The 26,018-nt window shown below is 41.5% G+C and overlaps 1 protein-coding gene and 1 long non-coding RNA gene across 4 annotated transcripts in view; one reads left to right on the top strand and one right to left on the bottom strand.

The window, feature by feature from the left end:
• Positions 1–1,429: 1,429 nt before the first annotated feature.
• LOC139793579 (uncharacterized) lies at positions 1,430–3,270 on the bottom strand. 2 transcript variants are annotated; one of them, XR_011724659.1, is made up of 3 exons: positions 2,999–3,270; positions 2,251–2,393; positions 1,430–1,731 (listed from the first exon to the last, which is right to left on the bottom strand). It is a non-coding gene; the product is annotated as an uncharacterized lncRNA (long non-coding RNA). The 2 variants fall into 2 exon arrangements; XR_011724658.1 differs by having other exon boundaries at positions 1,430–1,725; positions 2,999–3,269.
• The window catches only part of AGO2 (argonaute RISC catalytic component 2), a 64,838-nt gene continuing 41,563 nt past the window's right edge, over positions 2,744–26,018 (top strand). Inside the window, exons 1-2 of one of the 2 annotated variants that reach the window (XM_071738451.1) lie at positions 2,744–3,071; positions 23,608–23,803. In XM_071738451.1, coding sequence (XP_071594552.1) covers positions 3,041–3,071; positions 23,608–23,803 — 227 coding nt within the window. In that variant the 5' untranslated portion in view covers positions 2,744–3,040. Of the gene's footprint in view, positions 3,072–3,509; positions 3,530–23,607; positions 23,804–26,018 lie in introns of those variants that run through there. The other variant, XM_071738452.1, reaches the window with a different exon arrangement.

Raw genomic sequence — 26,018 nt, 5'->3', positions numbered from 1 at the left:
AGACCCCCCTCAGAGTCAAGAATGAAATGTATATTTTTCTGATCAGAGCAATATTTTTTTTTGTCTCTGGGTCACTGTTATCAATAATTTAAAGACATTTATAAGCTGTGGGTTTTTTTAAATTAGTTTAAAAATAGAAGGGTTGCTACTTAGTGAGATCAATGTATGTTAGATCATCAAAAGAAAAGCCATATAGTTTGTCACTAGCCTTATTTGTATATAAAATATTTACCCCAGATTGCTGCTAATGATATAAAAGGTCTTTTAGAGCTACTCCTGAATAGAGTCTTTGCTTCCTAAATGCTAGGAATGAAAAGAAAGCATTAGAAATAAAGCAAGTGATGTGGCCCAAAATGAGCATGTCCTGTTGCTTCAAGAACAGAGGTAGAAGTGAGATGTAACTCTCTTTTCCTCAATCACACAGAAATGCTGCTGTATGTGTGCAGTAGCATGAAAACAGCCTGCAGGAACACTATGACTTCAACAGTGCTTAAATAAAACTACTTAACTAATTTATTAATTTATTAGTTGACTGATAGTGCAAGTCTGCAGTCATACATACACAGTGATAAGCCCTTTAGCTTATGAAGTGCTAAAATCCACAAAAATCAGCTTTAAATCAATACAAGTGCTCTAGGATGTTCCACATATTAATTGCTGGTTTTAGGAATTTCTGAAATCAGTTGCCAAGTGTCCTGTCTAGCCCAAGAGAAGCAGGGATATGTTTGTTTATATTTCACCTGACTTCTGTTACTTGTTAGCTTGTTATTTTCAAACTGCAAGCAGAGTACCATGATCTACTTCTTTTCATTTCTTTTTCTTTTGCAATTATGTGAAGCATCTGATGAAGTTCCAAATCCCTTCATCATGTAAGCTTCACTGACCATTGCCTTCAGGCCAGGATTTCACAAGCAGAATGATGTAGAAAGGTGAGCCAGAATTATTTGGTTTGTGTCCAACACTCAGTGAGTTTGGTTTTCATCAATCTATAGGACAGATATAGCCATTTTCCTGGAAGTCTGTATTGATTTAATTCCACAAGTCTACAAACATGATCTGATGGACTTTAGCTTCAGTGCTGCTAGTCAGGGTGACCAAAATAGCCAAGTGGACTTTTATAGAAACATATCAGTGTATTTTTATGCTCTCTTGTACTTCAGTACAGAAGGTCTAACAGTCATGGTAGGATGCATATTAGAAGGAGCTATCTTCCTAATCAGACTGAAGAGATTGATTTAAATATAGTACAAAAAAATTAGTATTGATCCAAGGACTGCATGCTTTCCCTTGTTACCTCAGCTTTTAATATCAAATTTGCTTGACTCTTAGTTTTAGGTATCCCGTGCCAGTGTTTTCAGCATAAATGTGACACTTAGTGGTTGTGCAAAAATGTTTTCCAGTTTCTCAAAAAGGAGAAAACAGCAACCCCTTTGACAGCTCCCCTGTTTATTATTTTGCTACAGACACTTGGCTTTATTCTAGAACTGAAGTTGAACCCATTATTTTGTCCTTTATTTGTTTATAGTTAAAGATTTATAGGTTTATAGTTACAGATCCAAAATCACATCAGTGGAAGCTGTAGTGGTGACAATGGTTTCAGGAACAGTACCCTTGAAGTGAAAGCTGAGCTCTTAGTGTAATTCTGTAGGTGAAATTTCCTGGTGGAAGTGAGCATCATGAACTTGTTTCTTGTCTCCTTAGTAGGTTTAAGATTTTTTTTCCTTTCTCCTCCTGAAAGGAAGTGGTACCAATGAGGTGATTACAAAAGGGTGACAGTTCCTGTAGGAATCATCATCCCTGATACCTCCTGGATCTCAATTCATCAAACTGATCAGTATTATGCCTCTTTCATATTACTGTTAGTTTCCCCTAAACTTTACATATATACAGCCAGAGGTTATCTGGTATAAGCCAGTAAGGTGGTACCACCACCCCAGTTGGTCACACAGATACAATAAAAAGTGATTTGTGATATGGAGGTGTGAGATCCACAAGGTGACTGATCTGAGGTTTTCACAGCAGCATTGCTGTTGTCTCACAGGCCATTGGGGAAGTGAAACAAATTTTCAAGTAAACAGGGCACTCAAGATCAAGCAGTACATGTAATATTGACATTCCAGGATCCCTTCTAAACATGCATAACTAGGCAACTACAGTGAAAGAGAGGCAGTGGAGAGCTAGAGGCACTTAGCATTTTCCAAAGTCTCACTGAAAGACAGAACAACTCAAGCAATCCTAGCTACAGCCTACCCTTTGGTTTCACTGTAGATGTTGCACCTGCCTAAGGCAGAGGCTTGGTAAAAACAATCCATGGTTCATCTCGGTGGGTGACTCCAGGGCCTAGAAAGGTTTCTGCTACAAATGGTTCGTGTCTGGTTAGCCACACTCTCAGGCTGTAAGGAAATCAAAGCACAACGTGCATGGGTACTAAGGGCAGGGTTGGGGAAAGGCTGTTCAGACCCAGTTGATGAGTTCGTACGGGGGTGAAGAGAAAGGCGGCAGAAAGGTGCTCAGCTCTAAGTCGCGGACCAGAGGCGGCGGGCACGCAGCTCGCTCCGGGTCCAGTGCTCCCACGGGCGCTGAGCCCAGCGCCCCACCGGCGACCCGCCTGCCCTCCCTCTGCTTCCCGCTCGCCTCGGGGGCCGCGGGCAGGAGGGCGGAGGAGCCGGCAGCGGGCGGAGCGCCCCTTTCCCGTGACCCCGCGGCTCCTCCCTTCTCCCCACCCACCTCCCCGCTCCACTGTGCCGCCGAGTAACCTGGTTTCGCGGCGCCGGCCCGGCCCTCCTCCCCTTTTTTTTTTTTTTTTTTTTTTTTTCCCCCCCCCCCCCCTCTCTTTTTTTTTTTTTTTTTTTTTTTTTCCTCTCTCCTTTCCCCTTTTCTTTTCCTCTCCCCTCCCCTCCCCTTCCTCCTCCTCCCCTTTCTCCCGACAGCGTAGCCGGGGCTCGGGTTCGCTCCCTCCCCACCTTCCCTCCCCTCGAGCTGCTGCCGCGGTAGGGACCTGGAGAGAGGCGCCGCCTCCGCCGCCACCACACACGGAGACATGTACCCGGGAGCCACCTCCGCCGGACCCGGTGAGTCTTAGGACGGTTTTGTTTCCTTCCTCCGGGCCTGCCTCCTCTAAGCCGCCGGAGTGAGTTTCTTTTTTTTTTTTTCTCCTTGGTGGCGGCGGGGCTGGAGCTGGGCGGCCCTGTGCTCTGCTCTGTGCTCTCTGTGTGTGTGAGGGGGGGGTGACCGTTGGTGACCGTTGGTGACCGTTGGTGACCGTTGGCGCACGAGGCGCTCTGTCAGCGGCGGCACGAGCCCCCTCGGCGGCCGGCGCTGAACCCCCCCCCCCCCCCTCGTTCCGGCCCCGTCCCCCCCCATCCCGGAGCCCGCGGCCGGCGGGGAGGGGGTGGCGGTGGGGGCCGGACCCTACGCGACCCCCCCCGGCGCCCAGGCTCGGGCCTGGCTGGAGTCGCTGAGGCCGCGGCCGGCCCCGCTCACGGGTAAAGGAGGGGTCAGGGCCGCTGCCGCCAGCTCGGGGAGGGCGGTAAGCGAGCCTGCGTGTCCGGAGGCCCCTTTTAGGGGAGGGTCGCCTTCCCCTGCTCTCCTCTCCCCTCCCTCTGCCGCGGCTGGAGGGGGGCGAGGAGGGGGGGATGAGGCGAGCCCCCAGGCGGCGGGGAAGGAGGGGAGGGAAGGGTGTAGGGGGCGAGGCGGAGGGGCTGCTCTCTCCTCCTGGGCGAGAGGTCCCCTCACGGGGCTCTGGTAGCGGCTGGGGAGGTGAGAGACGGCAGAGATCCCCCCCACCCTCTCCTTCCGCTCCCCCCTTTCTCCGGTTCCCGGTCTGTCCCGGGGTGTCCCCTCGGCTGTGCGCTACGTGCTGCCTTCCCCAGGCCAGGGCTTGGCTGTTCTGCCAACTCAGCCTCCTGCTGGCAGCGCGGTGTGGATCGGGGTCTCCATTTCCTCCCTCCCAGCTCCTCCTGGGCCAGCCTGGGATACCCGTCACGCCGTGCACAGAAGTTGAGGCCGCGTTGGCTGCGTTTCGCTTAAGAGAGTGTTAGTCAGCGGCTGTGCCGAGCTGGTTTGTGTGGTTTAGATGTTCACCTTACCCAGATGTTGGGCTGGGAGAGGTGATCGGTTTCGTTTAAGTGTCTTCAGGCTCGGTCGTGTAATAAAAACCGGGAGTAAAGGAAAGATTCCAAAGGTTACCAGCTGGCTCTGGGACGTTTATATTATTCAGGGGAAAGATAGGTTAATACTGTGGGAGTTCGTGCACTTAATACGGGACTGTTTTTTCTATGTAGTGTTTCTGTAGGCAGTTTCTGTGGTGAGGGTTCTTTTCAAATCTAGAAACCAAGATGTTTGGGTGACTGGTACCTACTTTTCTTACAGAAAAGTTTCAGAATCAGTAGAACTTTGTTCTGTTTTACTCTTCTGGGCAGTTTTTTATGAAATGCTTTCTTTTAGAGGGATAACTAGCAAAGTAGTGTACTGAAATGTAGGACCTGTAGCTGAGATGTCGTTACTGCTTCTGTTATGAATGCTTCTACTGTAAGACCATTCACATCTTAGGATGCACACTTAGGTGCTGGCTACTCTTTTTCTCTGGTTTTGATTCTCTTGAAGGGACAGCAGTCAAGGAGGATAATCTGGATGATTGTTTTCCTCCTAGAGTCCAGCTCCTCTGATTTTTATTTTCTTGCTTTTCTTTGTACAGTGCACAAAAGCCTTTATTAGACACACTGGGATGATAGATCTCTGCAGCTGTGTGTATCCAGACACGTTCAAGAGTGTGGTTTTAGGTGTAACCTCACTTACACATTTCAGTACCAGTCACTGTGTCTAACTATTGATTTAATAATTTGATGGCTTCTCGTGTTAGGTTCTTTTGCTCAGTTACAGGCTGAGCAGTTACTTGCTTTCAGTTTTCAAGTATTCATGGTGCTTAAATCATGCTGTTGTTGCTAGGGCTGTTATGTTCATCTTCTATTGATGTGTCTCTTCAGAAACTGTAAGTAAGGAGCTACATATTGCCAGTGGATGAGCTGAGAGTAGTTCTATATGAGGGAGTTTATATTTATATTACCCTCCTTTGTTTGCTCTCTGCATGATCCTACCACTCTCCCTTTCCCCCAGACTCATCTTACTTCCATGGCACCATGCTTGGTGGCTGCTGTTTACCATCAGGGACCCCTGATCAGTGTGGAATGGTATTTTCCCCTTACTGTAACAACCCTCTCCCATCCCTGGTACTCGATATAGCAACCACTATACTTTTACTGAGGTTGTTAATGTGTTACTGGTGTGTGTCTCAGGCTCCTGCTGCTCTTACGTTCCCTACAACCAAGCACATCTTCTGTCTTGTTTACTTCCTACTTTATCTCTGTGGCTCAGCCCTTTCCCCCGATGCAGAGCTGGGCAGTGACAGTGTCTGCTCTGGGGTACGAGCTGCAAGTTCTTCCTCACATCGTGAGGCACTCACTCAGTTTCCTTCCTGTGAAATCATCCCCAGAAAGCCTCAGCAGCACAGCAGCTTCTGGCAGTCCAGACAGCTTCCTGCTCCTCACCGAATGGCAAAGGCAGGGCATTTCAGTCGAGTTTTTTAAGAAAGCATGGCTGTACTGTGAGCCAGGCTGGCAACAGCAACTGTCAGCAGGATGCCTCCTTGCCTTGTGTAAGGCTACAAGTGGCCTGCAAGCTGCCAGTGAAAGCCACTTTCCTTATGTTAATCTGATACCTATAAAATGACCATAACGCTGAAACCCTGTTCCGAGGAGTGAGCAGCAAGTGTGGTTTACAGCCATTCACTGAGCTGCAGCTGCTGTCAATGCACAAGAACTCCAGCCTCTACATGTCTGTCAGCACATCCTTGACACTGCTTAAATGCTCCATTCATATCTCCTGTAACTTAGATCTTGCTCCTGTTGGCTTCTCTGAATGTTGCTGGTGCCTACAACCTACTTTGCTCTTCCAGCTTCCATCGCCAAACTGGACACCGCAGCCAACCCTGTTCTGAGAGTGCCTGTGGTGCTGGCCTCCTGCCAATGTAATCGCTCAATTTGCCACAGGGTTTGCTATTTTAATCTTAATTCTTTTTCTGGAAACAGTATAAAGCAATTTAGGAGGCTGTATCTGACTAATTTCAAAAAATTGCTGCCGAACGTGGAAACTTTGTTCAAACATGCTGTTACAGCAGGAGTAAGATGGTTTTTATACAAGAAGGGGATGTCATGAAATTGTTTTCATGGTTAGGAAACCTATGATCCCTATTCCTTTTTCTCAAATACTGTTTGAGTTCTTGACTTGGTGCTGAATTTGCTATAACTGTGGCCATACACTTTTTTTTTTCCCCAAAGAAACCATGAAAAGTAAAAAAAAAATCTGAAAATACGAGAAACATTTCTTCAAGGAAAAAAAACTTTGAAGCTGCTGCATCCTTTTCTAGAAGGTCAGGAACATGCAGAAGTGTCATGACCTGCGTACTGTCAGTTTAAAGAATTGATTAAAACCTGCATAAACTTCTTTTTGGTATTAATGTATTTATAAATTCTGAACTTGGCACACAGCCTTTCAAAGAATAAACAGAATCTGTGATTTGAGTTTTGCCTACTACTCAAGGTCTTAATTTATTGCTGAAGCAGCAGTTTGAAAAGAATGTTAAGAAAGCAGTTAGAAAAAGTTGTTTGAGAAAGATTGACTTGGTGGAGGGCTTATGGCTTTGTATGTAAAATAGACTTTTTCCTAGCACAAGGAACAGCTTTGAGCCCCCTGCGTCCAATTAGTGAAACCAAGTTTAGTTTCACACTTACTGTTTACTTGTAAGTTGCCTCTAAAGTTGTTGGTAGACTTTTGAAACTTTTAAGTCTTCCTTGGTTTTCAGTGTACTTATTTTCACTCTCATGTATTTTCTTGAAAATGTGCAGTGGTTGGATGTTGAATTTCTTTATAAAGAACTCTTCAGTCCTTAAATGTGATGCAGGAGAGGGTGTACTCCTTCCTTACTTGGTGTGGTAGAAGTCTCAACATCTTCCTCTGGTGGAATTTAACTTCACCAGCATCTTCTTAGCTTGTGCCTCAGTGGCAGCAAGAACTCCTGTGTACCTCCTGCCAAGGATCTGCCCTTCTCTTCTTAGAAAGGCTTTTTTTTTTCATATTCTTCTGGGAATGGATCTGCACTTCTGTTGCTGTGCCAGCTGTGGTACCACAGAGCTGCCCAGTTTCTTTGGCTTAATTTTAGACAGTACATGATGTTGAAACACATTGTGAACTGCCATTCATAGAAGAGCAAATGAGAACTTAATGTACAGCCTCATCTCTTTTCTTTTTTGTCTGAGAATTTTTCCTTAAGTTTAAATTGCACTTGACAACATTACAACCTAATAAGCCCAGTGTAACTTGTTTTAAGTGTGTTGCTGTCATGGCCAGTATATTTTCCTAAGGAAGAACAAGACTGCATATTATTATGTTGCTTCAGCTAGCTGTGTAATCTTAGGGTGGCTGAAAGATGAGATAATCTTTTGATGAAAAGATAATTGATCGTGTCATATATGTATAACAAACTTTATCCTATCCTTAGTGAACTAAACTACAGTATTTGCTATGTTAAAAGTGGAACTTTTTTTTTTTTCAGCAGTGATTCTCTTACAGACTCTGCGGTTACGTGGGATTTTGTTCACTTATTTTTCCTTTGCCTTGAAATTTTTCACTTTTGCAGAGTCATCATCTACTCGTATATCCTTAGTGGTGTGTTGTAATGTGTTAGAATACAGAGATACAGCCAAGCCATGTGGACTTCCAGGAAAAGTGCAGCTTTCAAAATTTGTACACCCTCTCCAGCATGGCTATTACCACCAGTCTTCCTCTGTTTCACAGAATGGTGTGAAAGGGAGTTAAGTGCTTTTAACTCTGTAAGAGAAAGTATGTCTTAGGTTCTCATATGGTGTTCTGTCCTTCTGCCTGTTTTGAACAATATCAGAGGGAAAGTTTTTTTCCATTTCAGAAAACACTCCTCCTAAGTACTGTTGGCCTTCCCAAAATCACAGGGGTCAAGTTGTTGAACGTGGTAAACTTCTAACTGATAAATTTGCTTTGCAATCATATGTGGTTCTAACAAATTAGGAATTTTACATGCATAATGAAAGTCTTGCTTGTGTCAGCTCAGCATGTGCCAACAATGGCTTCACAAAACTTGTAAGACTTGTGTATTGCTTCCCTAACTTCAAGTTTTAGCAGAGTACTTGGTTTTATTTTTAGTGATGGAATTTCTAATACTCAATCTACCAGAAAATGTTACTAAATTTGAAAATTAAGAAAAGTCACCATCTAGTATCTTATTTTTAGTAAGTTATGAACTAGAAAAAAAATAGCTGGTGGAAAATATTACGTAGTTTTAACTCGAGTGGCTGTGGGTAGGGATCTGTTTCATGCATTGTCCAATTAATGTGCTTTAGTATCATTCTTCCTTTCTGATGTACACACAAAGCAGCCCACTAGAATATAAACTTTATCTTATCCCATCAAGTAGGGAAGTGCAAAACTTTCCAACTCAGTCCCAGAACCTTTTTATTTTCTTTTCTGACTTATTGTAATACCCAAACTTGAACTTAAACATCTCCTTATCCATTTAATGCTATCAAAAATGGGAAAAGCAAAAGACAGGCCTGAACAGCAGCATCCAGAGGCACTGTGAGGGTTCAGTCACTCATGTCTTGCACCAGAGTTAAAGTCTGTTAGTACAAAGTTCTCTTTGGTTGCCATTTCTAAGCAGTGCTTCAAAGAGACGTTTTAGTATTGTCCACTGAAGTGTGATTTTCAATCCTCAGAATAAGATAATGCCCACATTTTTGTATACTTGTGACTGGTTTAGTAGGTGATGTCTTTTTAATTGTCTAAGTGAGTACAGGTTAGTACAACTTATTTTAACTTCTCAATTTTAATTTGTTTTGCTTTTACTATTATCTTTTCACAGTAAACTTAGTGCTTTTAAATAAAAGATTTTTAATAAAAGATTTACTATGAGTGTTACTCCATCTGTTCCTTCACACTCTTAGCATTTTGTATTAAGGAGAAATATTTCGTCTAAAGATTTCTCTGTCTTTTCTGAAGCTGTGAAGCTGTGTCATACCTAGTGACTAATCTTTCTAGAAAGAAAAATTCTGGTGTTCTTTTTAAACTGTATGACTTCTCAAAACTACATACAGCCAGGGTAGAAGTAAACCATTGATTTAGCTGGGAAGTGACCATTTTTAATGATAGTATCATGTCAGTCCAAAGCTTGCTTTTATGTTTTTCTATCTTGGCTGCCATCAGTGCTGTCTTTTGAGTTTGGTTCTCACTGAGCTGTCCACAGTGCTGCCAAATCTTTTTTGTGAAACTGATAGCTTTTTTTTTAATCACACACGTGGCAAGAGTAATTAGTTCTCTCCTCTTGTAATTTGTTTGTCCTCTTTTGCTTTTTGCAAGCGTCACTCTGTTGTGTTTTGTTCATTAAACAGGCAGCTGAGAAATAAAACTCTTTGTTATTGAAAGTAGATTTTAAAACTGTCCATGTTTCAGCCTGTAGTTTTATACTCTTAAATTCACCTAATCTGGCCCTCCTGCAGGAATAAATGGTTGTACAGGTGTTGGTGTGGGAGGCTGCCTTCTGCACTGTTGGGCAGACCAGTCCCAGCTAAAACCAAGTTCCTTTCATTCCTTATCTCTGTGCCTCCTCCTAGTTAGGTTTTGCTCTGCTTCTCTGCAGGAATACTCATGGTAGCACAGATTTTGGGATCACAGGACAGACTGAATAGCTGTCTGAAGGCAGGATTTCTCTTTCAGTGCTAGTTCTGTCTTACACCAGCCTGAAGTGAAGGTGTCAAGGCCTGGGTGCTAGCCTTAATGTATGCCACAACAGCTCTGCAGTTCTGAAAGTATCTGAGAGAAGTGTTAAAATATTAAACTTTTCATAGCTACAGAATAACTACATATGCCTGCACTGTTTTGGACACGTCTTTCCTAAACAGCTCTTCTGGCAACAGCTTAATTGCATTCCCTTGTACAAGCTGCTTTATAATCAGAATGTGGGGAATATGCTTAATGTTAAACTCTCACCTGTGTGAAGAATTAAATCGCATAATTCCATAAAATAGCTATAAGTATGTATGTTGAGACAGTGTGTGAAATGTGTGTCTTGTGTCACTTCCAACCTGTGTTGTGGGGAGACTGAAACAAGGAGGCTGCAGAACAAAAATTAAGTCTGCAGTCTCTCCTGGAATAAACTGATCTCAGCGTGTCATCTTGGAGAGCTTGAAAACACATTTATGCAACTATTTTGGTTTCACAGCGCAGATTTTCACGTAGGGAATCAAGCTGATGATTTTGTATGTAGTCTATATAAAAAAAAAAAAAAAAAAGTAACTCCTTTTCTGGCCAGACAAGGAGCTGACTTGGCAGGCAGTGAGATACTGTGGGTGGCTCGGTTCGTGCTGCTGGTGTCACAGTTTGGCATTTTAGAACTTTTTGTCTTAATGGTGCTTTTTTTTGTGTTTTTGGGTTGATTGTGAAAGTAATGTTAGAGCTTATTAATGTGAGAAAATAGTGAAATTTAAATTTTAATTTAGTAGTAGGAAGTCTGTGGATGTGCTAATTTAGATTTATTTTAAATAAGCCAATTTTAGAAGAATTCCCAAGAGGGGAGGTTTCACTGGCTTAGCTAGATCAATGTAAAAATTGTTTGAAGTTAAACTTGTCATGTAGATGAATAAGGCTTTAAAACATAATAATTACCAGGGCCTTGTTATATACCTTTTGAAACTTGTTTAGCAAGTGTTTGCTGTTAAAGGACAGGCATCTTATTCGTATGGAGGGTAAATTCCAATCTAAATGTTGCTCTGGTTTTGGCTTTGCTTATCCTTTGATAATGAACTTATGTCATTGTGCTTTCATACAACTTGTGCTTTTGCAGTGAATGCTCCCTTTCTACTGTGCTGAGTTTTTTTTATCAGTCACTTTGTTGGTTGTGCTCTCTTGCCCCCATCATACTCCTCCATCATTTCTGAGGTCTTTGTTTGCTCCCTTGTTGAGACCAAATCTGAAGACTTTGGGAGAGCAGGCATTTTCTTCTTTGGGTTTTTGTTTTTTTTAACTGCTAGTTATAATATAATGTTTCTCAAACAGCAGTACTTGTTAACCTCAGCTCTTTTGACTTGAATATTTCTGTTGAGAGAGCTAATGAGAGACAAAGGATTAAAATGAAAACCCAAAAAACCACCAACCCTCCAAACCACAAACACAACAAATATAGAATAGAGGAGAAACCCCAGACCAGGTAGAAATGACAATACAGAAGAATTAATGTCTCGGTGAACCATTACATTTCTTTTAAGGGAGAGCTTCAGTGTTTAGTGAGGGAATGCTTTGGAATAATTTGTATGGATTCAGAATATTTGCATAAAGGTATTTTGTATAAAAAGTGAGAGCTTCATTCAGAAGGAGGAAGCTTCCCACCAGGGCAAGGAAGTGAAGGTTTATTGTTGGGTCTCATGTGCTTAGAATACCGTGGTGGTATTTTTATTCTAATAGTTTCTGACTTGCAAATTTGCTTTAATGTTAAAATTTGATGGAGGCATAAGTCTCTCTTTAAGGAACTTTTATGTCCCTTTTTAAAAAAAAAAAAAAAAGCTTTAAAGCTTTAAAATAATACAATAGATGGGAAATGGAAATTACAGGACTAGGTGCCACGTGGAATAAGGTTCTGATACTGACTGCAGGAGAAAATAAATTATGTCCAGAGAAAAAGAAAACCTGTGGGGGGTTGGATCTCTGTGTAGTAAGATGCCATTATTTGTCATCTTCCCCCCCCTGTGTTGTTGCTGTTATTGTCTGTGGTGGCACAGTGAGAACTTAGGTTACTTACAAGAAACAGGTGGGGGGAAAAACCCTGTTGTAACAGGAAAAAAAATTCTTGTAGGGGAGGTCTGCTGAAAGCTTACACTCTTGTTACATCTCAGTTATTCCATTGCTATGAACCTGCATTTTATTCCTCTTTTCAGTGGTGCTGAAAACCACAGCCCTATCTCTTGAAACCGAATGAGATACTGTTGGATTTCCTTCATGTTAAAGATGTTCCTACTGCTGCTTTCACTATCTAACATGGCAAAATAAAGCGTAACCTCAGCTCTTAACTGTGAATTTTGTATTTTGAAACTAAGCCACAAAAGTGTTCTTGGTTTTGTAGATTAATGAAGTGTGGGCATAGGGAAAGATTTCTTTTTCAAGGAAAGCATGACTGCTTCTGAGTTACAGCTCAGCAGTTACGTTTTGTGTAATAAAAAATATTTTAGGTATGAAGACAACTTAATTTTTTTTTTTAAATTTTAGCTTTCACACAAAAATACTTGTAGCCAAAGTCTGTGGAGCCACAAATGTGAATAAATTTTGCAGCATGCATGCAAAATACAGCCATCCAAGCTTGTTTCTTTAATAAGCTGAACACAGATAATTTCTGCATTTCATTAAATTGTATACAATGCGAATGCCACAGGGAACATGTATTTGGGGCCTCTGTGGCACCAGTTTCCAGCTGGTGTGTCTCAACATGCTAGAAAGATGTGCCAGTGGCAACAGAGTAAAGCCCAAGCCATTAGAGCTCCTTAAGCTTCGTGGAGCTTGTGTACGTGTGGGCACTAAGGTGGCTAATGATACAGAAGGCCAGAGGAGAGGCATGGGGTGTAATGGCAAGGAAGCTGGGAGGAGGAAGGGATGTGAAAAGTGTTGGTAGAAAGGCTGAGAGAGCAACATTAAGCTGAGAACTACAACCCTGGTTTCTGGTGACTTTGTGTTTGCTTGTGAGCTATATAGAGACCAGTTCTTACTTCTTCTAAGGGAAAAAAAATTATAAAATGTGAGTCTCAAGGTATAGGGGTAATGGAGTGCCATAGTGAGGTGTACAATACTAATGATGATGGGAGTTTGTGTGTGCAAAAGGTGATGAATTACTTAATGTGGGGGTTTGAGACTAAGTACCCCTTGCTGAGCTCAATTCTACACCTGGTCATAGCTGGAAGGACTTAGTGCTCTCCTTGGGACTGAATGCAAGGGCTTGTTCATCTGATATTCACACCAAGGAGTTGAAAGGAACTTCAGTCTGTGCATTGAAATGAGTATCATTAGAAGAGACACTTCTGATGGACAAAGAAGTCACACTTTACCAGTTTAGTTCAACTTTTTTCTAAGGTATGGAAAATAAGTGAATCATAATGGTTAAATGTGATAAACAGCAGCAAGAATGTTCTCTGGTTTCCCATTCATTGAGTAGAGGTTTGCTTGAAGATGGAAATTATTTTGTAGTTTCAGTTCACATTTAAACTGGGTTGCTGGCTTGTGGGTAAGCCATAAGCATCCATTGTTTGGATGAGGCTCACTATTTGGATGGCAATTCAACACTGCAGTGTGTAATTAAAAGCACTCTCTGCATCCCTGAAAAGAATTTCAGTTGTACTTAGTAGACTTTTATGTACAGGGGTTGGTTAAGCCACCTGGCTCACTAGCAGGGTAATATTTTATGATCTGCATGCTCCTTATGTGCTCTGATGGTGCTCTGCAGCCACTTGCCCCACTTGCCAGTAGAATGCTAAGAACCAGCTCGTTAGTATTTGAAAATCTGGAGGATAACTTTTTGAAGGTTTAAGCTGCAGGGAGAATGTGGGAGGAAGAAGAAACACTTGGTGTCTTCTGCTAGTTGGTATTGTCCAGAAGATTGTTGACCAAAAAGAGCCATTCAGTCCTAGTTTCTTGCCTGCTGTTTTTTACTAGAGCATTGATCTCTTCCTCTTTGGTACTCTGATATGTTTTGTTCTTGTAGGTTGTCACATATTCTTATTTAAAACATGGTTAAAACTTACAAAGCAAGCTGGATTGATATCTTGTTTCTCCCTTTCATCTCTGACTGCAACAGTCACACCATTGCTTTCTGGGAGTGATTCTTATCTCTGTGGATCATACACTTCTGGCACTGTAATGAGATAATGTCTTTATCTGACAGAGATGAAAAAGTAACCAGGATGACCAAGGGAGCTATAGATCTGTAACTGATTATTTATTCTAGACAAGGTAGTCACAGAATGACTGGGGTTGGAAGGGATCTTTCAAGATCATCCAGTCCAACCCACCTGCCATGGGCAGGGGCATCTTTCACTAAACAAGACTGGCCTTGATTGTTAATGTTGTTTGAATTATCTTCCAGTAAATGAGAAGTATTCATTTAAAAATTAGGTCTGGATTAGGTCTAATGGATATGATGAGATCACAGGTTTGAAGGCAATGCTGTATATCTTTGATTCCTTGTCAAGGCATTTAATTTCATGCCACTACAGCAAGAAATTAGAAGCAGTCTCACAGAGTGAGATCCCTGAACTTCTCGACAGTCATATGTGGGACTTAAAATATGACCAAATATGAAGACAGCTCCTCCATTTTTGCTCATCAGTATTGAAGCAGCCCTAGCTCTGATAGCTCACCAGCATATGCAACACAGGGTGGCTGGAATTGTGGTAGCTGCTTACTGAGACACCAGAAGAACTTCTACAGAGAGATGATGTGAAGTATACTGTATGCAAATCCTTGACAGGATCCAGGAGTCATTTCTGATGATCAGGGTGAGCAAAGAATTAACAAAAACATGCAGAAAAAATGAGGAACACAAAAACTTAGTAGAGCTTAGTGTCTGGAAGGGTTGGCTTCCAAGTGTAAATGGAAATGTGGACTGAGCAGGTGCTTGAGAGAAGTGCAGGAGAACAGACTGAATGTGATGGGGGGCAGGGACACCCCATTCCCAAGTGATATAACTGTAGATACTCTTTTATGGGCCATTCCTGGAAAATAAAGAGTTTACCAGGTGTGGAGTGATTAGTGGCTGGGGAGAGTCATGGTGAGTACAAGAGAAAAGAGAACCAGATCTGTGTTCAGAGGGGGAAGGCACCCTGGTGCATGAAGGTGGTAAAAGTCCATCTTTCAGACATTAGAGAGGGAAACAAGGAATAAGTGAGCTTGAGTTTTAAGAAAAGGAAATGGAGATCTGCAGCTCCAGTGATTCCAAATGGGTGGATAGAAGTGGCAACCTAAACCTGTGTGCTGGTGCATGCATAGGTGTATACAGCTAGAGCTGCAACCTGTTTCATAGCAGAATGTGGCTCTGGACAAATAAAACAAGTTATAAAGCATTATTAACAGTTTTCCCTGTTAACTTTTACCAATTAAAAGGACAAGCAACTTCAGAAGTTGATTTTGGTGTGTCCAATGTCTATTTTGCATGCTGTACAATGTACTGGAATACAGGGAGTTCAGCAAGTAGTTAAAGGAGTTTACCTAAGTAGTCTTATATATATATATGTTATTTGCATTAAAAAAGTAAGAAGAATTGTTTTCCCCTTTTCTTTACCTATTCCATTCCTTCCAGTTGCTTATCAGGTGTTTTACTGGGTTCCACCAAGTACTATTTTCCTAGAGGATGCACTATTAGCAGAAAACCTCATTACATCTTCTGGCAATCACACCTCAGTAAAGAACTTTGATACTTGGTATCTAAGATAATGCTCTAACAGATATTAGATTGAACTGAAGTTCTGATGACATCCTCTTGTCTGTTCACCTGCAGCACTGTTCTCTTAGCTTGTTGAATTCTTTGGGATAATAGATAAGTCTTATCTTTATTTGCTGTGCATCATCTAATCCAGCACTACTGTAACTTGATTGAAGAACTTTTAGTTTCCATACTCTAAAAGTTGCTTAATGAGCAGCAGTGACAGACAGACAGGTTCCATATGGATTCCTCTCCCCTTCTAATATCAAGGGACTATGAGCTGCAGCTTTGAGTTTTCCTTATCTTGCACAAAACACTGCCTGCCTGTCTCCTATCTTTCTCTAACGGTTCTTAACAGAAAGCCAGTGTAAAAGTTAAACTTCTCTATAAAATCCAGACTTTAAGAAAACTTGAAGACAACCCAAAGTTTTGTTTTCAGTTGGATCCTAAAAAGAAAAGGCTGAACTCCCTGTTTTCCCTTTCTTGCTCTGACCATATACATATATATAAATAAAATACTAACTCTGTGCAGACCCTGTCAAGTATTTGTCTTGGATGTTTTCCACATTCCTTCTAAATTCCCTTTATTGCTGGTATTTGAATAATTATTTGTGGAAATCCTCTTTCCCCTTCCATGGAGTGCCTCCTTCAAGTCTCCCAGTCTCCCACTTCAAAGTATACTTCCAAAAGGGGATGTTACCCATTTGCAAGCCCAATGGCAGGCTACCGAAGTGGCTAGGAGAAAGAGCACATAACATCCCAGGAGAAACTGAGGAAATCAGTTTTGTTCAACCTTAACAAGAGAAGGCTAAATGTTCATCTTCTGGTTGTCCACAAATACTTCAGGGAAAGCTACAGTGAAGGTGGAGCCAGAATTATGGGAGGTGCACCAGAGGGCAGGAGGCAAGGGACAGAAGCTGGAACACAGGAAACTCCAGTTGTGTATAAGGCAAGTTTATTTTACCACAGGGGTGAGCAAATGCTGGAACAGGTTGTAAGAGATGTTGTGGAAACACTGTCCTTGAAGATACTTGGAACTTGACAAGTCAACCTGATCCTTTCCAGCCAACATTATTCTGTGTTTATGATACTTGGCACCTCCACGGCAGCTGCTGGAAAGTTTTTTCAAGCAGAGATCTGTTCCTTTGCCAGTCTTGGCTCTTTTTAACTTGAGGAACACGTTTGTCTTTTTTCTTTCGTTTGTTTCATGCAGTTCTGGAGGAAAGATGGCCACTAACTAGTTGTGGACAAGTTTTTGAACCCCTTTTTTAGCAAGGAGCAATGCTTCAGTAATTAGTGTATGAAACATACTTTGGAAAGTGCATCTGTTGTCAGCAACATCAATGAAAACACCAAAAGACTGTAGTGTCCCTGCAGAGCAGCTGCCCTGTTGTCTGATTACCAGAAACTTTAACTGAAAAGGTTCCATATAAAGCTTCCATACGTCATCTTATTTTCAGTTAGAGACTATATTTTTAGAAAAACAGTTTTAGGGAGACTTCTGTCCTCAAATACAGGTTGTGTTAGCCCAATGCTAAAACATACTTTGAGTTGTGAAAACATCACCTGATTATTAAATATGTGTTAAGACTTGCCACACAAGGAAACTTACTGATATAATTGCAGTAGTATAATTATGCTCAGATGATTTCCTGTGTCGACAAGCCCTTAGATGCAACTAGTTTGGCCCCTTCTTCTTTAGTAACTCATTAGGCTTCTGACTGCACACTGAAATTGCATAATTCTTTGCTAAAAAAAAAATTCAATGTACAAGTTCAGTGCTGCTGACAATGAATGATTTGAGTGCTGAGCAGACCAGCAGTTAAGCTTTAAAAAATGCCAAAGAGTGAAGGACTGAAGAAATTAATGCTCTGTGTCTGGGGAATGGTTATAAATCAAGTGGTCCTGAAAAATTGCCCTTGCACAGGATTTGGGGGTAAACAAGCTGAGCCACACTCATTCAGAAGTGTGCCTTATTCACACTTTTTATATACTAGGAGAATCTTGGCTAGTTGGCTCCTTGAGTCACTCATTTACTTCTAGTTTTGGTCCACATTAATGTGCTGGAGTAGATGTGTGCCTGCAGAGAGCACTGCATTTGCAACCCTGTTCTCAGTTTACAATATTCTGTGTTGGTATTAAGCAGAATTTCTGGGATTATCCAGAATTCCTTTAGCAACCCCCTTTCTGTTAAAATACTTTGAACAGAGTATTGCTTGATACTTAATTTTATTTCAGAAAACTGCCAAAATAACGTTATTTTTCTAATATCTGTCATCTTCTGGATTGCTTTATAATTTATTTTAGAAGTTACAGTTCTTAACATTGATAGTTATGGATGTTTGGTTTGTGTAAACTGGGTGAATTATAATAGGGAGTATGTTTTTGCATGATAAAAATAATCCTAAAGACAATATACTGGCACCTCATTATTCATTACCCACCTTGCCTTACTTCACACCTGTTAAAATTGGGCTCTTGATAGTCTCAATCATCATATCAAGGTTGAAGCATTCTCATTCATACTATCATCTAGCAAATGAGTTAGGAGTTTCTGATGCTTATCACACAGATGCTCCAATTTATTAGTCTTTCATCTTCTATTTCATTCTTCCTTTGACAGCACTTTATAAGTAAAATCCAGGTATGCATGTAGATTTCCCAACGCTTTGAAATAGTGTCTCTCTAAAAGCATCACCTACTTTCATGAAGGGGTCTCTGAAAAACAGAAATAGAGCAAGTATTGTGTATTCAGGTCTGAATTTTGGCAGGTTTCCTTGGGCAGGGTGTCACCTCAACATCTCGTGTCCAGCAATATCCTCTGTAACACATCTCACCATGCTGCCAAACCTCCTAAGAGGAACCTTTGTGCTAAGAAAAGCTTTCCCTTGTTGAGTTGGCTTCTGTCAGATCCAAAAGTGAGGGAGAGAGGGGAGTTTTAGGCAGGAGTGCTTGAAGGAGTTGGGGCAATTGACAGAAGCACAGAATTGGCACAGCTGGAAAAGACCTCTAAGATCACCATGTCCAACTCTCAACATCCCCCCCAGTGAAACATATATATATATATATTATATATATATATCCACTTGTGATTATATATCAAAGTGATATATAATCACTTTGAGTGTAGTAATTGGTTTGCATTTGAAGCTCACAATTTCTTTCTTTGATAGAAAAGAATAATAAAGTGCAACCCTTTTCTATCAGCACTGAATTCACTGTTTTGAATACTTCACAGCTGGTTGCTCTAATGCATTTTCCACAAGGTAGTTTGGTTTTTGCATTCTTAACTGGAGGCAATAGTCCAAAAAGTTAATTCAGATGAGCAGTTGCAATAGTTAGGTTTTGGGGTTTTTTGCCCCAAGTTCAGTTAACATCTCTCAGTCTTACAGCAAGCACATACGTATTTAGTTTATGTGGCAAAAATATAGGTTGACTTCTTATCAGGTCAGTGCTGCTGTTTAATAAACAGTACTTATCTCCTTGAAGCAACACCCTGCCCTAAATAAGTTTGCCCAGGGTGCTGAGCCAGAAATAGTGTGCTTTTATTTATATATTTTTAATTGGATTGTTAAAAAAAATCAAAACAAAAAACAACAACCTTGAAAAATATGTTTAAAATGAAAATACAGAAATACAGGATGGTGGTAGCTCTGCTTTTTGAACAGCATGTTTTGTGTGGGGGGTTTTTTGGGTTTTTCTTCCCCTCTGTCAGTAATGCAGGTTGTAAAACTCTGCAATTGCATCTTTCCCCAGGAGTCTGTGCTTCTCCCAGTGTTTCTTTGTATTCTCAAAGCTGAGAATATTACCCTTACATTTATTTGCTGTTTGTCACTAGAACTCCAGTGGGGGAATATAATGATACTGTGGAGAAATGTGTGATTGTGTTGATCCTTGGCTGTGAATCAGAACAGATTCATTGTGCCCCCGGTGAGAAGTAGTAATGATCCCGTTTTAATACAGTAGGAGGGAGATGCATTACTTAATTGCAAAATTACTTAATTTTGCTGCATAAATAGCTTGTGAGGGGGTTCTTCCCTCCATGATGCTAGTCTTTTGGAAGTAAAAACGTGTAAGCTTGTTTCATTCTTTTTTATATATTTCTGAAAACTTGTTGTGACATAGCAAATCTAGCACAGAAAGAAGGAAGAGCAGGGGAATGAGGATGTGGTAGTAGGTAGAGAAATTTTAGAAAGCATAAAAGGGGAGAGGAGAGGGGAGAGGTGAGGAGAGGGGAGAGGAGAGGGGAGGGGAGAGGAGAGGGGAGAGGTGAGGAGAGAGGTGAGGAGAGGAGAGGGGAGAGGAGAGGGGAGGGGAGAGGAGAGGGGAGAGGTGAGGAGAGAGGTGAGGAGAGAGGTGAGGAGAGGAGAGGGAGAGGGAGAGGGGAGAGGAGAGGGAGAGGGAGAGGGGAGAGGAGAGGGAGAGGAGAGGGGAGAGGTGAGGAGAGGGGAGAGGAGGGGAGAGGAGAGGGGAGAGGTGAGGAGAGGGGAGAGGAGAGGGGAGAGGAGAGGGGAGAGGTGGGGAGAGGAGAGGGGAGAGGAGGGGAGAGGAGAGGGGAGAGGAGGGGAGAGGGGAGAGGAGAGGGGAGAGGAGAGGAGAGGGGAGAGGAGGGGAGAGGAGAGGGGAGAGGAGAGGGGAGAGGAGAGGGGAGAGGAGAGGGGAGAGGAGAGGGGAGAGGAGAGAGGAGAGGGGAGAGGAGAGAGGAGAGGAGAGGGGAGAGGAGAGAGGAGAGGAGAGGGGAGAGGAGAGAGGAGAGGAGAGCAGAGGAGAGAGGAGAGGGGAGGGGAGAGGGAGAGGAGAGCAGAGGAGAGAGGAGAGGAGAGAGGGAGAGGAGAGGAGAGGAGAGGGGAGAGGAGAGGGGAGAGAGGAGAGGGGAGAGGGAGAGGAGAGCAGAGGAGAGAGGAGAGGAGAGGGAGAGGAGAATAGAGGGAGAGGAGAGGGAGAGGAGAGGATCTTGATACTGATAAGTAATAGTAGTTGACCAGGTAACAGTGGTGAGGCAATATGTAATGCAGCTGTAATAGAGAGTGTGGATGACAGGATATGAAAATGTTCAAACCCAATTCCAGGAGCCTGGGCAGAAGGTAGCTGCTATTTTTGTGCAGCTACGGAACAGTGAAAAAAAAAATTGGTGGGATAATATTAATGACTGGGATCAGTGGTTTTCAAATTAGAACGTTGTGTTGCAAAACATGTAAATGAAAGTAGGTTCTTTAATGCAGTGATGAGCTGTAAAGCATTAAGCAACAGGGTGGCTGAAATCATGGGTGGAGCCAGATTTCTTTGGGAGAAGATGCTATGCGAGATTCTGATGGAGCAGGGGTAGATGCTGCAGCTCCTCCTGATCTGGAGGTGGATAATAGAAACATTTGTCATAGTGGAAGTGTAAATATTTGTGGGAGTATTTTTTATGTTACTTTCTAGCTGTAGAATTAATGCTATGAATAGCTTTGTTAATTTATCTACAATAAAGTGTTCTTATTAGTGGCACAGAAACTTTGTCAATTTGTCATACATGCAAGGGGATAAGGTGGCTGCCAGGGCCACCTGAGTGAGTGAATCACCTTCAGAAAAATATTTAAAGTAAGCAGAGATCCTGTAAGTGTTGGAAAAAGATGACAAATCCATGTCATAGAAGTCAAAATGTGTAGGAATTCAAAACAAAACTGCAAAATGTTGAGCAAAGTTAGTCAGCTAAATATTTTGACTTTGTCTTCAGGGATGCATATAGGAAAGGTCAGATGCAGAAGCTTCTTCTGGTAAAAACTGCATTATAGGGAAGAGTCTGGAGCTATTGTGTGAAAACCCAGAAGATGCTGAGCTTCATTTCTCAGTACAGGTGTGAACACTGCTAAGGCAAGATGGGGAAGTAGTGAGAATAATACTCAAATGAGAATTCCTGTATTTCCATTGTAAACATAATTGAAGGAGTTGGTGTATTTAGATTAGGGAGACAGAATGATCTTGTTTTCACAGAAACCTGAAGTTCTTGGTCATGGAAATGCAAGTCTCCAACAACAACCATCTTTAATGTAACAATCAAGTTAGTGTTGGGCCATCAGACTTCAGTGGCAATGTTTACAAAAGGGAGGGGGGGAAAAAGTAAATTGAATTTCTGTGACATTGAAAGGGTGTATGCCTCAGGAGATGTTGGAAGACAAGATCTGAAACAAGTTAGCCAAATGTAAAACAAATGAGAAAATACAAGATTTTAAAAATTAGTAGATAATATAATAAACAGAAATGCCTGTCATACCCCCAGTGTCAGCAAATTATCTCATGAAATATCTGGTATGTGGGCAAACTGCTGTGGGAAGTCAGATTAGTAAAAAATAAGCAATGGGATGATGATGAATGGGAATCTGGCATGGGGAGTGATGAATGGTGAAGTGGGGAAATGATGCTTGTAATGTTGGGAATGGTCTTTGTTATTTTATTAATGATCTTATATGTAAATGGTAGGAATAAGTACAGGACAGTTCATCATGGGCCATAGGAGGCATTGTCAGAAAAGGAGGACCTGAGTATTTTAGTGGTGAACTTAGTACTGGTCAAAGGTTGGACTGAATGATCTTGAGGGTCTCTTCCAACCAAAGACATTCTGTGATTCTGTGTCATACAGAAAGCAGTAGGGTAATAGATGTGTGTTAGACACTTCTATTAAAGATAATGTAGCTGGGAGATGATCAGTCATAAACAACATCCTGACTGGTCATGGGGTGGCCAAGAGCTGATGTTACAAGGTTAGGGGAACAACAGGAAAATTGGGCTTGTTAACCCAGTGTTCCCAACTGAGAGGTGAAAGCATCAGTGTGGTTTTGCTGGACCCTGAAGAGGCCTCGTGTGGAACAACACTTGTTTTTATTCAGGAAAGATGAGGTGAAAATGCACCAGCTTGAAAAGTGACTGGAAAGATGAGAATGAAACTTGGTTTGTGAGGAGAGACTACCAGAAGTAGTTTAGCCTAGAATTTAGAATTAAATGGGAATTTGGTTTAAAACTGAAAATACCATAAGGAGTACTTAATCTGAAGGTCGGTGAGTATGGCCTGACAATGAACAAATAAAAATGAAAGGTTGTCTCTGAGGATTAGAGCATCAAAATTGTGGAACAGCTTTCCAGTAGGGAAAGCAGCAGTGGGAAAGAAGTGACTGATCTGTTAATGAAGGGGTACGTGTTGTTTCTGGTTCTAGCAGAGGACTGAATTTGATAATCCCAGGAAACCACACCTGTAGTGTGTCTACACCCAGTCTCCTGGGTCAGTCATTTCACATGTGAAGATTTTGCTGCAGGTTATTATTGCTCTAGACCACAGAGAACCTGAGTATTGATGCTGCAGGGGTTTTGAATAGAAGAGTTGGTACCTTACCAATTCCTCTGTGGATTTTTAATGGAATTTCCTAGATTGAAACAACCACCAGCAGCTATTAAGCATCTGCTTCGTGTTGTCTGACCTATGGCTGGTTTTTTGAGCTCAAGAGCAGCAGTAGCTATTTGCTCAGTTTGTTTAAAGGAGGCAGTAGGATATAGTTTAATCCTAACACATAGCTGCAACGTGTAGGGACAGCTCCTGTGCTGTGTTCCACTCTGGCAACGTGTGTGGTATGGTAATAAGAACAAATGTGATCTTGAAGGTGGTTTAAATGGTAGAAACTTCATTTATAGGTGTTTGCTCAAGCATAGTTAGGTGATTTGCTTTGGCGTTTGTTTCAAAACTGAAGTTCTTTCCTGCAATGAAGATCTGGTTCTTGTTTTCCCATCAGTGACTGCTTGGCCTCTCTGATTCCTACCCAGCTGATTTGCAAGATGATTGTAAAGGAAAATGCAGCTGATTTTAAGATTTTGTTCAGTTACTGGGGCTAGGAATGACAGCAAATGGTGAATGAGCTTGGGAAGCAGAGTCAGAGTTCACGGACTCCCAAGAGCAGTTTTTTTTCAGATTATAGATAGCTTAAAAAAAGTTACCAGTTTAAATCTGCTGTGCCTCATTGGTCAAATAGCCTCTGTAAATTTGTTTGAATGTCAATGATAAAGCTGATGGCTGATTTGTGCTTTCTTTTTTTTTTCAGTGCTTGCACCTCCTCCACCATTGCCACCACCAATACAGGGATATGCCTTTAAACCCCCTCCTCGACCAGATTTTGGCACTTCTGGGAGAACAATCAAACTGCAGGCCAACTTCTTTGAAATGGACATTCCCAAAATAGATATCTACCATTATGAATTGGATATAAAGCCAGAAAAATGTCCTAGAAGAGTTAACAGGTAATTCCATGCTTTGATTTTCCTCAGTTTATTTACATTCCTGCTTTCCTTTGAAAAAGTTGGAGCCATGTGCCAGTCTTCAATGATGAGTTGGAGGATGTGTCTGTTTTAAGTAACTGTTTGTACTGACAGCTTCCAATTTTGCATCTCCATCAACAGGCTTCTTTTTTTTTTTTTTTTGTTTTAAATCTCCAAGTCCTTCTGTACCAATCAAAAATTTTAGTACTAACCATGACTTATTTTGATTGGATGTGTTGACATCTTAAGATGCTGCTGATCAAAACTACTGGTGACAGGTGGAAGAGCTGTCTTAACCCTAGTGGAGCTGGAATATAAACCAACTTGATAAATATGATTCTAAGTATTGTTTGGTGAAATAATGGAGTACAAGTGAAGTACCCTCCAGTAGGGTGTTGGTGTCACCAACTTGTTTTCCCATCTTCCTCTACTGACAAGGAGAGGCAAAACCCAATTTTTTATTCCTGCTTCCAGAGTATTGTGGAGGGACTAAATTAGGTAAGAAATTATTTTTCATCAGTAGAATCTATATAAGGGAAAGATATGCTCCTGAAACAGATAGCAAGGTGAAAACATGGATCAGTTGGCCAAGGAAACAAGCAGTTACATCTTGCATTTTGCATATGTGCCCTGTTAGTCACAGTGTGGCAACCTCATTGACTTGAAAAAAAGTGGTGTTGCCAGAAGTGAAACTTGAGAGCAAGACTTGGCACTCACTAGAAACCACAAATGTCTTCATCCTAAATACCTACATCTTGACTGTAAAGGATTGGAATGGCAGGTTTATATATTGAAGAGCAAAACCTTTCCTCATTAAAAAAAGGTCACATGGGTGGAATGTGCAGTCATGAACAAAGCATCAAGTCAAAAAAGCCACCCGAAAGCCAAAGTTTTCTTAATGTGCATAAATAAACCAGAGTGCTTTATCCATTGTTGTACTAAAGAGTCAGTAATGGTAGCATTTTCATAATGCAACATCACTGCACTTTGCTGTTCTTTTTGTTTTTTCTGTGGTGATCTACTATAAATTTAAATTTGAAGCAACATGCTGGGCCATCTCATCTAAACTGTGTTCCTACCTGGAAAGCTTGGACCAGATGATCCCTGAGGCCCCTTCTAACCTGGCATTCTGTGATTCTAATCCAGAAGTGAATTTAATTTTAAAAGCCAACACTGTAGGAAGTATATTAAGCTGAACTCTGATGCTGGTCATGGGCAGCCCTACTGATTTCTCTGGAATCCTTGTATTTCATTGGAGCACTGGAAAAAAAATCTCACTTTTTTTACAGTGGGAGCTGTGAAAGCTTTGCTTTCATTAACTGATATCCCTGCCTGACAACTGGCTGCTGGGTGCAGATGGCTGTGCTCCTGCAGCTCCTCTGGGGGCCCGGTGTTGCACAGCTTTTATATGTGTTGTACTTCTGTGTGATCACCCCTATTAGGGTCCAGCATGTGGGTGCTTGTTCATCAGTCATTTATTAAATTATAAAGCAATTTTTCTTACTGAAAAAACAGATTATATTCATTTCAGTAGCAAGTTCTTTCTCCACTGACAGCTTCTGACCTGCTCTGTTTTGTCAGGTTAGTCACTCCCTCTGTTGTGGGAACAAAAGCAAGTAAAAATCTACATGGATTAAATGCCTTTTGCAGTAAACAAGGACATCATAAGCTAATTTGGCAGTGATAGTGCATGTTTCTTAGTGCAGTGTGAGAAGACAAGAAATTGGATTAATTTTATGAAGTGTATTTTATTTCTTGTGAGTGCTTATTCCTGCTTGTGTTACCCTGTAGATACACATACAGTCACCTGCACCTGAGTCTTTGTGAGCTGTGAGCTTTCAATCCTAAATCTTTACCTATATTTGTGTGTGTATTTATTTGTGCATGTATGTATATATCTGTGTATATGTGTAAAGAATTACACAGGATGTACATGCTGTCCAATTCTAAATGATAGCTTGTTTTCAGCTGGCTTACACATTTCTAATATTTTGGTTTTATAATTAAGATATATATTTATAGTAAATATTTTTTATCATGACTTGATATGTTGTACCCTTTAGAAAGCATAGAGGAAGATTTTGTTTTAATTCATGCTACTCCTGTCCTAGCTTTGTTCTTCAGTTTTATTCTAGGACTTTCAGTGGTTTAACTATAACCATGCAGGCTCACTGCAGAGATATCTGTAGAGTCCCAT

Source organism: Heliangelus exortis, chromosome 2 (assembly GCF_036169615.1).
Source record: "Heliangelus exortis chromosome 2, bHelExo1.hap1, whole genome shotgun sequence".
In the NCBI taxonomy this organism is placed as follows: domain Eukaryota; kingdom Metazoa; phylum Chordata; class Aves; order Apodiformes; family Trochilidae; genus Heliangelus; species Heliangelus exortis.
Note: the sequence above shows the minus strand (reverse complement) of the source record. Positions and strands in the feature narration are given on the sequence as shown.